This window comes from Sparus aurata, chromosome 5 (assembly GCF_900880675.1).
Source record: "Sparus aurata chromosome 5, fSpaAur1.1, whole genome shotgun sequence".
Taxonomy (NCBI): Eukaryota; Metazoa; Chordata; class Actinopteri; order Spariformes; family Sparidae; genus Sparus; species Sparus aurata.
The window spans coordinates 31,490,688-31,502,485 of NC_044191.1; the positions used below are offsets into that span (position 1 = coordinate 31,490,688).

The 11,798-nt window shown below is 40.9% G+C and overlaps 1 protein-coding gene across 1 annotated transcript; it reads left to right on the plus strand.

Annotated features, from left to right (window-relative positions):
- The first annotated feature begins 3,790 nt into the window (after nt 1-3,790).
- On the plus strand, nt 3,791-8,675 carry LOC115581872 (eosinophil peroxidase-like). The gene is made up of 13 exons (XM_030417362.1): nt 3,791-3,851; nt 4,001-4,069; nt 4,374-4,461; nt 4,601-4,776; nt 4,862-4,994; nt 5,283-5,412; nt 5,571-5,771; nt 5,921-6,281; nt 6,435-6,595; nt 6,704-6,962; nt 7,410-7,580; nt 7,700-7,937; nt 8,036-8,675. Exons 2-13 carry the CDS (start codon nt 4,003-4,005, stop codon nt 8,238-8,240), a joined length of 2,190 nt encoding a protein of 729 aa, XP_030273222.1. The 5' UTR covers nt 3,791-3,851; nt 4,001-4,002; the 3' UTR covers nt 8,241-8,675.
- The last annotated feature ends 3,123 nt before the right edge of the window (nt 8,676-11,798 follow it).

The window sequence follows — 11,798 nt, forward strand, 5'->3', positions numbered from 1 at the left end:
ATCTTGTAAATACCTATCGCCGCAATCGCAACTGAAAGTGTTTCAGGTTTTTATAAAATAAATGTTTTTAACGAAGAATAACAAAGTTTCCAAATCCTTTTTACCATTTAATTACATATTGATAAACTGGTACACAGACACATACACACAAAAAAGTAACATTTGCATTTATACAGCAAACTTAACAAGCACAATTCATGATGGGAAAGGCTGACAATCTTTGACTCACAGTAAAGTTGCAGTCTATCACAATCGTAGAAAAGGTCCGATGCATTGAGTGTCAAGAATTTTTCCGTGATTTTGATAGACAGCAACTAGATCCCTAAACTAGAACCCTGAACTGATGAGCACCACAGGGGACTTCATTTTCCACAACTGAGCAGCTCTCCTTGCATTCTGTTCTTTGAGTAAAGTTGCTATCTAGTTTATGAAATTGCTTGTGAATAGAAACACATCTTTTTGTTGTTTTTACTTTTATTATGAAATTTTTGAATAAACAAACAACTCCATGTAACTGCAAAGCCAACACTACTTTTACTGTTGTTACTAATTGTATTTGATTTTAATTAAATATAATCACAATATCAAACAAAGACTTAAAAAAGTGTTGCTCTGTGGAAAAGAAAAATATCTTTTTATGGTTATATTCCCAGATTTTCCACTTTATTTTACATCAGACATGTAAATTTACAGTCTATTTCTGATATATTTGGGTTATTTTATGTGTCAAAAATACAGGATAAAAAAAGCCCCCAAAAGTTTTGGGTTTATGGGAGACAAGTTCCCAATAGGTGACAAAAACAGGCACACACACACAAACATACATACACATAAACACGCAAGGTGAGGACCGACCAAAATGTCCCCACTCCCACATTTTAAAACTCCAAAAAATAAAAAATGGTTGTCACAAAGACAGCTATACAAGTACACACACACACACACACACACACACACACACACACACACTCCAGCAGTAAATGATCACACAAGACAGACAAGATGACAATGGTGTCACATTACCGAACAAGCTAATTGTCTTGCCATTCCCTTGTCTGCTATTTGTGGTAACTGATGTCTGAACACACCGAAACAAAGCTCAAGTTTCACGTAGTTTACTTTGTAACTGATCCAGAGACTGAATCATATAACAGCTCCAGTTGATGCTCAGCCAGTCTGAGAGATGGCTGCATTTAAACTAGCTGAGAGAAACAGCAGACCAGATATGAGAAGAGTATCGATCCTGTCATGTTACTATCTAATAAGTGTGTTTTCCAAAAATCCCTTTAACCAATCAGATTCATCCGTCAGTAACAATGAAGTCCTTGTGTTGCTTTATGCTCAACGGATCGTCACTTTTATAGATCATTAAAGGAATCCTGAGCAGAAAATTAACTTCCAATTGTCAGGTTTCCTTGCAGCACGAGACTGTTGTGCATCTTTTGGGGAAAGTTTTGAGAAACAGCACAGGTGGATTATATTTTTAACAACTTCTCAGACTTTGTGTTTAATGAAAACTAGATGCATAATCGAAGCTGGATGGTTGAACAGAGGTGTCCCTATTAAAACGTCTGCAGGTAAGGATAGTCTGTGGCAGATCAGACAAATAATGGGGTAAAAGTAATGTTTATAGGATTTTCTCTTTTATTCCCCCTTTCAGGCTTTCTGCACAACCTGAAATAATAAATAGAATAACATTTCTACCTTACAATCTATTCTAAGTGAATGAGATTCATTGTTTCTTATTAAAGGGAGAAAAGCACCGCAGCCGTCATGTTTGCCATTTCAGCCATTTAGAGCTATTAATAATAAGGTTAGTTTATGAGTCAAATTGTTCACACCCTGATGCAGCCGCTTTGTTTTGATGATAAACAGGATCTACTATGGCACGCGGAAACTTAATTAGGAAGAAAAATAATTTGCTCTTTCCTGCATTACCAGTCAGTTCCCAGAACTGCACAAACTTGTGCAATGCTTAACATAACCACTGATTAGATAACAGCATCTTCATTTTATTTTGAAGGATGCAGAATGATATAAAACTCTAATTATATATATATTTTATTAGCCTTAATGATCAACATTTGTGATTACACACAGCAACAAGACTTATTTAAAAAGTAATGTTTGGTTTTTTTGGCTTTAAGGAAACCTGTTCATGTTTACAGTAGAGCTCACGCAGAGCAATGAAACAAGTTTGCGTAACATGTTATGTTTCATTTAGTCTAAAGCGTAACTAGGAGATTATCAGCACTATGTTATGGTTTACTGTTTAAAACCTGAATTGTGAGTGAGCTCTTTAAGTGTGAACATTTATTCTACTCCTGTTAAAAGCAAAGCAGGTTATGTGCGCAAGACCTTTCAACAAAAAGTCATTCAAAGTACGTTGCAGAAGACATGAAAGGGTATAAGACACATTTATAAAGAGTAAAATATGAATAAAATAACCCACAAGCTAAAACTGGATAAAAATGATCAAATACAGGAGACTAAACGTTGCAGTGTACAAGATATGAATAGTCACTTTGGGATGTTAGCAATCAAAAGACACCTGTAAATACATTAAAATACACGTAGCTAAAACTGCAACAGAGATATAATATTAGAATTAAAAAATGACATAAGATACAAATATTTAAATAAAAAACTGGGTAAATTATGATAAAAGCGCATTTAAAAACCTAACAAGATTAAGTCTAAAAACACAGGAAGGAAAGGTAATGCAGACAGGATCAGTTTGCTTTTAAATATTTTAACTGTTTGAGCCACCTTCAGATACTTGAGCAGGTTAAAACGGCTCGAAGCAAAGAGCTGAGAGAGCTTAATCGTGCCCTGAGCAACTGAATAGATAATTGCAGAAAGCTTGAAGTGTGTTGTGCTTTCTCCTCTGCACTCAGGAGACTGGTTCCATTGTATCTAATGGACTGATGGCTTTTGTGTCTTGTCTTGTCTTATTGTTCAAACAAAGCATCTAAATCCTCTAAACCAGTCAGTTGTTCTTTCTCAGTGACTCATTTCTGAGATATTCACGGCCCGGCACTGCAAATTAATTCATCAGATGACAAGAAAACTTCCTGGTTCTGAGGAATAAAGTTCCTCCTAATGTAATTACATACTTTAATTCTGAAATCACTTTTAAGTTTTCTTTTAGATGATGATACAGTCCTTGTCAAGACTTAAATCTTCAGATCTTCATGTTGACAATCATGGACAAGATGACATGAAAAGGAGATATTTCTGAAAATGAGCCCACTTAAACGTTGTTTGTCATCCAATCCGGTCAGTTTCGTCATTCATCATTTCATACACATCCCCTCTTTCTACATGGCAAAGTCATAATTTCATTTCAAACTTGTACAAACTTTTAAAAATCTTGAATGAATTTTCTGTAAATAGATCTAGAATTCATCTGAAAATAAATTTGCATTCCTGTTTATTCCAATCATGCATTTGCACTTTGGCTCTTTTCGCATTTGTATTTTTCTGTGTTGTATTTGTGGAATAAATGTCAGGAAACTGTTTTTAAATGCTTACATACTTGGACACCAGAGCTGTGAGTGTGTTTGATTGTCAAGCAGGAACAACTTTCCTTCCTCTGATTGCAAGAAATGATGAAATCACAGAAGCATCGGTTGATTGACAGCGATGTGTTGATGGTAGGTAGAGTTTTCTCTGTCCGTGATTTTCCTGTTTGGTAACTTATTGCTGTTTTTGGCATTTGTTCAACGTAAGTAAGATGCCAAGAATGTCTTGGAAAATACTATATATATGGATGACAACCTCTGCTGAGGACAGTGACACTAGTGACATCCACCTACCTGCAGGTAGAGGATCAATCTGGGACAACACAGGTACTGTTGTGAAGCTTCTCCACACTTTTTGAATAGCAGATTCAGGCAACTATACACTCCTGTGTATATTTTTGTGAGTTAAATCTGTGACATAATCTGTATTTTATCATTTTTGATGATTTGATCAGGACTTTTTTTGTCTTTTTCAGACATGAAGGGGGTTTTGTGTCTGATCGCTGCAGGTCTTTACCTGTGTCTGCAAATCCATGTGGATGCTGGTGAGTACCATCTCTAATAAAAATGAAATTAAATACAGTTATCATTAATATGTTTTGAAATTGTCTCCTACTGCCATATTTTGTCATATAGGCTGGATAAAAAAAATATGATTACTGACAAACACAGTTCGATCATTTGAGTTTTAACTTCAAAATTAAAAAAAAAATAAAAGTTTTGTGATTCAATACATCTCCATATAACAATATCAACTTCAGTAATCTATTGAGAGAGACATAAATGTGACTGTGAGTATGTTTGAGACAGGAGAGAACAAACTGACTGAAAGATTTCCCCCCCCCTCAGAATCACGTCTTAGCAGAAGTCTCATTGAAAGAGCTGTGTTGGAAGCCAAGGCCCAAGTGGACTCAGCCTATGAGTACTCCAGAAGAGAGTGAGTGTCCAAACTTGTTCTACAGTGATAGAATAACATCTGACACAACACGACTGTATAAAACACACTCTAACAGCAGGTTATATGCCATCACTTAACTTCTAAGCGCTCATAAATCTGACCTCTCCTCACCTCACAGGAGCATCGAACGGGTGAGGAGGAATGCAGCCAGTCCTGCAGATGTCCTGCGGTTGATGAAGCAGCCTGCTGGGCCGACCCGTGTGGCTGTACGTGCTGCTGACTACATGGATAATGCGCTGATACTGATCAAGAGCTCTTTGGGAAGTCGTCAAAAACGCTCCATTAATGCCACAGGTGTGTGTGTTAAAAATATTCTCTTTGAATGATCCATATGAGTCGTTTTAAGTCTCAGCCAAGATTCCTAATGTCTGTTAATCAGATCTGATCTCCGAGGAGGACCTGCAGACTGTTGCTGAGCTGACAGGCTGCAATGCCCGACATCGTGTCGATTCTTGCAAGACGACTCCCAATTTAGACAGGTTTCGCACCGCAAGCGGCGTCTGCAACAACAGGTAAGGCAACTGCTAGGAAGCTTAATGGGGAAAGGAGAACAGTGAAAGAAGATGTGACCAGCTGATAAAATCTTGCCAGGAAATGTTGTGTCCTCCCATCCGTCTGACAAGTTCCTCCTTTCATTTCACAATTAAGATGTTAAAAAGTGGGAGTGGACAGTCTGTGTGTGATCAGTCCTTTTGAGAAATGTTGGTAGTAATGTCAAAGACCGGTACATGCTGTACACGGTTCACCCATGTGCCTGACAAAGAGAAAGCCGAATGAAGGATTTCATTTTTCTTGCCCAGGAAAAACACCCTCTTTGGATCTTCAAACACGCCCCTCACACGCTGGCTGCCTGCCGAGTACCAGGATAAAATCGCTCAGCCTAAAGGCTGGGACCCTACACGGAGAGTCAACAGACGATTTCTTCCCTTGGTAATACATTTAGTAACAGCTGTATATACTTATATATGTATATATATATACATACATATGTGTGTGTGTGTGCACTGAACAATATATTGCAATAACATACTGAACATGTAATCACATCCAAGGTATTCAGGTGTTTATTGTCTGTATCCTCTCTCCAGGTGAGGGAAGTGTCCAACAAAATTCTGCACACAACAGTTGTTGACACCGACCCGCTCTACACTCACCTGCTCACCATCTTTGCCCAGTGGACGGACCACGACCTGTCCTTCACTCCTCACTCTCCCGTCATCCGCTCATTCAGCAGCGGAATTGACTGTGACAAGAGCTGCGAACGCACAGAGCCCTGCTTTCCCGTTGAGGTTTGTGTCACCTTGGGACCCCCTCAAAAACGAGATGCTGCATCTCAAGGGGTCATCCCAAATAAATAAATACATTTACCTATATCTACACAGATACACACACACACAAATACACACTGACTGCTAACTGCTTCTTGTCATCTAAACAGATTCCCAGGCAAGACCCTCGCTTTGGCAGAAACTCAGAAGAGTGCATCCCCTTCTTCCGCTCAGCCCCAACTTGCGGCTCCGGCAACACTGGCCACATCTTCGGTGCAGCCACCGTCCGCCAGCAGATGAACACTCTCACATCTTTCATAGATGTGGGCCAGGTGTACGGGTCAGATGAGGCCAAAGCTCGCTTACTCCGGAACCTCACCTCAGACGAGGGACTGTTGAAGGTCAACACAGAGTACACTGACGACGGCCGCGAGCATCTGCCCTTCGAAAAGAAGAGTACCAACATGTGCGCCACACGAGCTCGCATTACTGGAAACAACAATGCGCAGGAGGTGCCCTGCTTCCTAGCTGGTGAGGGTTGGCTTGCAGTGAGCGTCCTGTAATCTCATAATCAAACAGTTTTTATAAAGGGAGTCAGTTTATGTTTATTTGCATATGTGTATAATAAGGTTAACACAGTTTATGTAAGTGAGTATTAAAATGGTTGTCTGCTTTGTCTTCAAGGTGACGATCGAGCCAGTGAGAACATTGCTCTGACCTCTTTGCACACACTGGGGCTGCGTGAACACAACCGTCTGGCTCGCGCTCTCGCCAAACTCAACCCTCACTGGAACGGAGAGCGAATCTACCAGGAGGCGCGCAAGATCATGGGAGCACACTTCCAGGTTAGAGAGGGGCTCAGCCGCAGGGAGTTTTTTTTAGATGTTGCTGTGATGATTGAAGGAATGAATAGCATGTCATGGCACAGCTCAGTTACTCTTTTTGTCTTTCAGATTCTCACTTACAGGGATTTCTTGCCCCGCATTATTGGTCCAGGCTCCATGGAGAAGTTCCTTCCTGCCTACACTGGTTTTGATGAAAAGGTGGACCCTGGCATCTCCAATGTGTTCGCCACCGCTGCCTTCCGGTTTGGCCATCTAATGATCCAGCCTTTCATGTTTCGCCTTGATGAGAAATACACGGCGCATGAAAAGTACCCCACCACCTTGCTGCACAAATCCTTCTTCACACCATGGAGAGTCGTCTTCGAAGGTAAGGCCAAGAACTGTAGCCTATGATATATACACCATTACTGATCTAGGATTTTAGTTAATTTAGTTCTGCAATGGAGGAATGTTGACAAGGAAGTAAAGGTGAACATCAATGTACTCACTTACAGGACCATGGCGGTCAGTGCCAGAATTTTAATCTGCCTCAATATAACCAATGTGTGGGGTGTTCTCTTCAACCTATGCATCAAGTTTTTATGGTGATAGTACAGATAAACAAATACCTATTACAATGAATCGCTGGCAAAAAGACTAGATCGATTTGATGGATTTGTCAAACCAAAATCAATAAATCAAAAGCACCTGTAAAAGATGAAAATAACAATGAACTGCAGAGAGGGGTCATGATTCTCGGTGGGATCAGCAGCATAAGAATCATGTGTTTTAAAATAGCTCATATTTAATGGTTCCTATCTCTCGATTGCCTCAGGTGGTTTGGACCCGATCGTGAGGGGGCTGGTGGGCCGTAGAGCCAAGCTGAGCACGCAGAAACACATGCTATCTGATGAGCTGAGGGAAAGGCTGTTCAAATTCACCGCTGACTTGGCGCTGGACCTTGGAGCTCTCAACATGCAGAGAGGAAGAGACCATGGACTCCCTGGTATTACTCTGATTTATTCTCCTTATTTATTTTCTATCTTGTGTCTCTGTAGTTTTGTCTGTGCACACGCCGCAGATCGTAGCTATAATTGTAGCTGCAACCTTTTCACATCTCTACAGGCTACACCAAATGGCGTGAGTTCTGTCATCTGTCGGTACCAAAAAATCGGAGACAGCTGGGAAGAGTGTTGAAAAATAGCACGATGGCGGACAGCCTGATGGATCTCTACAGAACAACCAAGAACATCGACGTGTGGCTGGGTGCAGCGTCTGAGCCCCTTGTTCGTGGAGGAAGAGTGGGACCTCTGTTCGCCTGCCTGATTGCCACTCAGTTCCAGAAGATCCGCCAAGGAGACCGGTAAGCAAACAGCAGGCAGAAAATGAATAATTGACTGATGTGAACTAACAATGTGGAGAAAGTTGTTTTAACTTCACTTTTAAACATGTTTATTTCAGTCTTTGGTGGGAGAAGACAGGAGTCTTCACTGAGGCCCAGAGGGAGTCCCTGAAGAAGACGTCACTTGCTCGCATCATCTGTGACAACACTGGCATCACTAAAGTGCCAAAACAGCCCTTCGAAAACACACCAAGGGCCAAACTCACTAAGTGTAGTGACATCCCGGCCTTGGACCTCAGTCCATGGAAGGAGGTTATCAATTAGAAATCGTCAGCGAAGTGGTCCGAGTAAAGACCGGAGTCCTTTCTTGACATGACAATCTCAAAATATGACTAAAACTTGCATCATGATTTGAGTTTGAGTGCTTGCTTGCTTTGCTGTGTCGAATGAAAAATGTTCCCTTGTAGAGTTTAACCTGCATTTTAAGTTGCAAAAATGTCAGGGCAATTCTTTTGATGTCAGGTTTCTTTGATTAACTGCTGGAAAGTAATGTGCTGTGGGCGCTACTGTGAAATTCTCTAGATTCCTTTTTAAGTATTTTTTATTTTTTTTTAAATGAATGTAAACCATGTCATACTTTGGATCAAAGTGTGCATGACAAAATGTGATTTTTATGTGGAAAATGATGTGTAGTGATTACATATGTTACAAGTTTAACATAATCAGTAAGTCGGAATAATTACGACACAGCATTCTTTTTTTTTTTTTTTTTTTTTACAGTATGGTATTAAAATGCCACTGATCATCTCAACTTAACTTTATCTGCATGTGAATGAAGAGAAAATGTATAAAAAATAATAAAAAAGTACCAATTCTGCATTGAATGTCTAAAAACAACTCAACCTTTGTTCTATAATTCTTTAAGTTGTGTACTTGAGTTATCCCAAATGTTTCCAACAATGTTCAAACCCAAAGACATCCACAAAGTTTCGGGAAGTCGGCGAACAAGACAAAATATAAGGTGAATAAAACGTGCTGATTGTTTGATGGTGTAAACATCAACAGTGAATGAAGTTTGATGGCAGGAACATCACGCAGCATTTATCTGCTCCAAACAGCCAGCTGACTTTATCCGCAAGCTAACTCTGGTGAGCACAGCATAAAGGGTGTGTCTGGCTGAATTCAATCACACAGGCGAGTCCGTTTCTTCCTCTTTCCTGTACCCTTTCCTTTCAGTAATGTTAGTCATGAAGTAAAGTACATTCCCCTCATCAGCTCCAGATGGCAGTCAACCTACGTTGCATAAAAACACCCAAAAGCGGATGCCAGCTCCTCGGATCGCTGCTGCCGGTTTGCAGGTTGATTAACTGAAGTGAAGGTAAATCCAGTTTTAAATCCCTAAAGTTTAGAAGTAATCTCTCGGCTCTCCTCTGGGTGGTAAATGGCTCGGAATCAAAGAAGCTTAAGCTGGCTCTTAGCGTGTCTTTGCTCACCGCTCCGCCTGACTTTTCACAAAAATACAACATCTTTCATTTAAGTTTGATAGAGAGCCCCCTAGTGACAGAAGTTACATGTTGAAAAACACATAATCTTACTCTTTATAATCATAAATGCACACTGCTTTTATAAATGTACATGATTGACGATGATGATCAACAATGTGACTGTCTCACAATGAGAAAGATCACAGTGTTACATGTTTTCTTCCAGATACAAGTTTAATAATAAGACATCGTTTAGCCGCAGACAACATGTACTGACATGCCTTCCAAATTAAGCTCAGTTTCTCCTCAGAACTTCACTTTGATACTGGATATAAAACAATTGAAGGAGTGTTCTCCACTTCTTTTAAAAAGAAGTGCATGCCACATACTGTACAGCATTTGGAATCTGGCTCTTCAAATGTTGGGAGTGCCTTAAGTGACCCAACATCAGGTCAATGTCCAACAGAAGCTCCTCTGTCCCACAGAAAACACTGCCCCTCAAAAGCCTCGTCAGCAGTCCCGCCTTTAATTCTGTCAAATCAGGATACAACATGTCACATATTTGCATAATTTATGTCTAGCAGCTGGTAGCTCAGCTGGAGCCTCATTTATAAACGTTGCATACGCACAAAAGAAGGCGTACATCACTCTCTACGCACACCGTGGGATTTATAAAAAGAGAACTTGATGGGAAAATGTGTGGTCCTCCACGCAAACTCTGACCCATGCGTACGCACATAACTGGGGTAAGGAGAAACTGCGCCACTGATGGCAGAAGAAAGAAACGGGAGAAACTGTGTGAAAATGTATTCCAAAAAAATATTTCAACAATGAATAAACAAACATACTCCCTGGAGTGCACACGGGAAACAGTGGAGCAAATTACATTTACACTGATATAAATGCAGTTGAATATATTAATATCCTATACAGTGTTGGGAATAACGGCGTTAGAATAAACGACGTTACTAACGGCGTTACCTTTTTTCAGTAACGGGTAATCTAACTAATTACATTTACAATTCGTTACAACGCCGTTACCGTCACCGACTATTAAATGTGGCGCGTTACAAACTGAAGCTGATCATTGAAGCTGTTGTCATCCGACTCGGCTCTCAGCCACCGGAGCTGCAAAGCTGTTGTTTTACTTTTCCTCCGGTGAGGCAGGAGGGAGGGGCGAGACAACCGCATAAGTGATGGTGATTGGCTCTCTAACGTTGAGTGAGAGTTCTTAAGCCAATCAGTGGCAATGTTCAGTTTACACACAAGCCACACACGCACACAGCAGCCTCACACACACAAACTAGCAGAGGTGAACTGCAGCAATGGCGAGTCCGGAGGGAAAGTTAACGTTTTCAAAGTGGAAGTACAGACACAACTTTAATCTCCTTTGTCCACGTCCGTTGTAAGCAACTCTGATCTAATGAAGCATCTCTCAGTGGCACACGCTTCTACAAAACTAACACTGGCCAAAAACTCCATTGCTGACGCTGTTTATGATGATAGCAGGGCAGGTGTGGCTAATGTGAACTCCGCTAACAGCTTCACAAAAACTTGTGACACAGACTGAACTGCATGCAGTGATAGACAGGTATGTTGTTGAGAACTTGCTCTCGTTATCAACAGTTGACCCAGACTCCTTCAGAGCCTCTCTGGTAAACATATCGGGGAGAACAGGAGCCGGTCCACCATGCAGAGAGACATTTTCTAAATACATATGTAGATGCCGAGTAGCTAAAACGACTGCCGAGCTCAAAAGGGGGAAGAAATAAAAGCAGTGACGGACTGGGAACAAAAAACGGCCCTGGCATTTTCACCCACCAGCGGCCCACGGAAGGGGGGTGCGCGCGCCCACGCACACGTAAAATTTTTGACGCACGTAAAGAACAGACACTTTTGATAGCCCCAGTGATAGTAAATGTAAATTCCCAAGCTATAAACAACTACACCCCAATACATAAAACACATTAATAAATCATCAGAGCCAGCCGCTCCATGATACAAACGTGTCTTACCGTCACGCAGTCATCCATGTCTACCTCTTCATCCTCCTCTTGCTCATATTCCTCACTGTCTTGTCTTTCTCCCTGGTGTGCTGGTGCTAGCAGTATTAGCGCTAGTGCTAGCTGAAGCTGCACTTGATTTTAAAAACAAATCAGTCGGTTTGCAGCATTTTTCGACGTCAACCAACAGTGCTCTCTGAGATTTCTCTCTTTTTCTCTGCTCCCACCTTGTGTCGCTTGATACCTCGATTCATTTTTTTGCTAGCTTAAACTCTGTCAACTTCCAACAACCACACCCAGACGGTCCACTCGATTCAGTCTTGAAATTCCCAGAAGGCATCATGTTTCATTTTAACTTTTGCAAACAACTATTCAAATAAAAAAATGCAGGTAGA

What these genes read in the sequence shown, in the direction of transcription:
- LOC115581872 (XM_030417362.1), top strand. Translation starts at nt 4,003, where the DNA reads ATGAAGGGGGTTTTGTGTCTGATCGCTGCAGGTCTTTACCTGTGTCTG. An exon ending in TCATGGGAGCACACTTCCAG is followed by an intron (nt 6,596 to 6,703) that starts GTTAGAGAGGGG and finishes TTTGTCTTTCAG; the next exon opens with ATTCTCACTTACAGGGATTT. An exon ending in AAGAGACCATGGACTCCCTG is followed by an intron (nt 7,581 to 7,699) that starts GTATTACTCTGA and finishes ACATCTCTACAG; the next exon opens with GCTACACCAAATGGCGTGAG.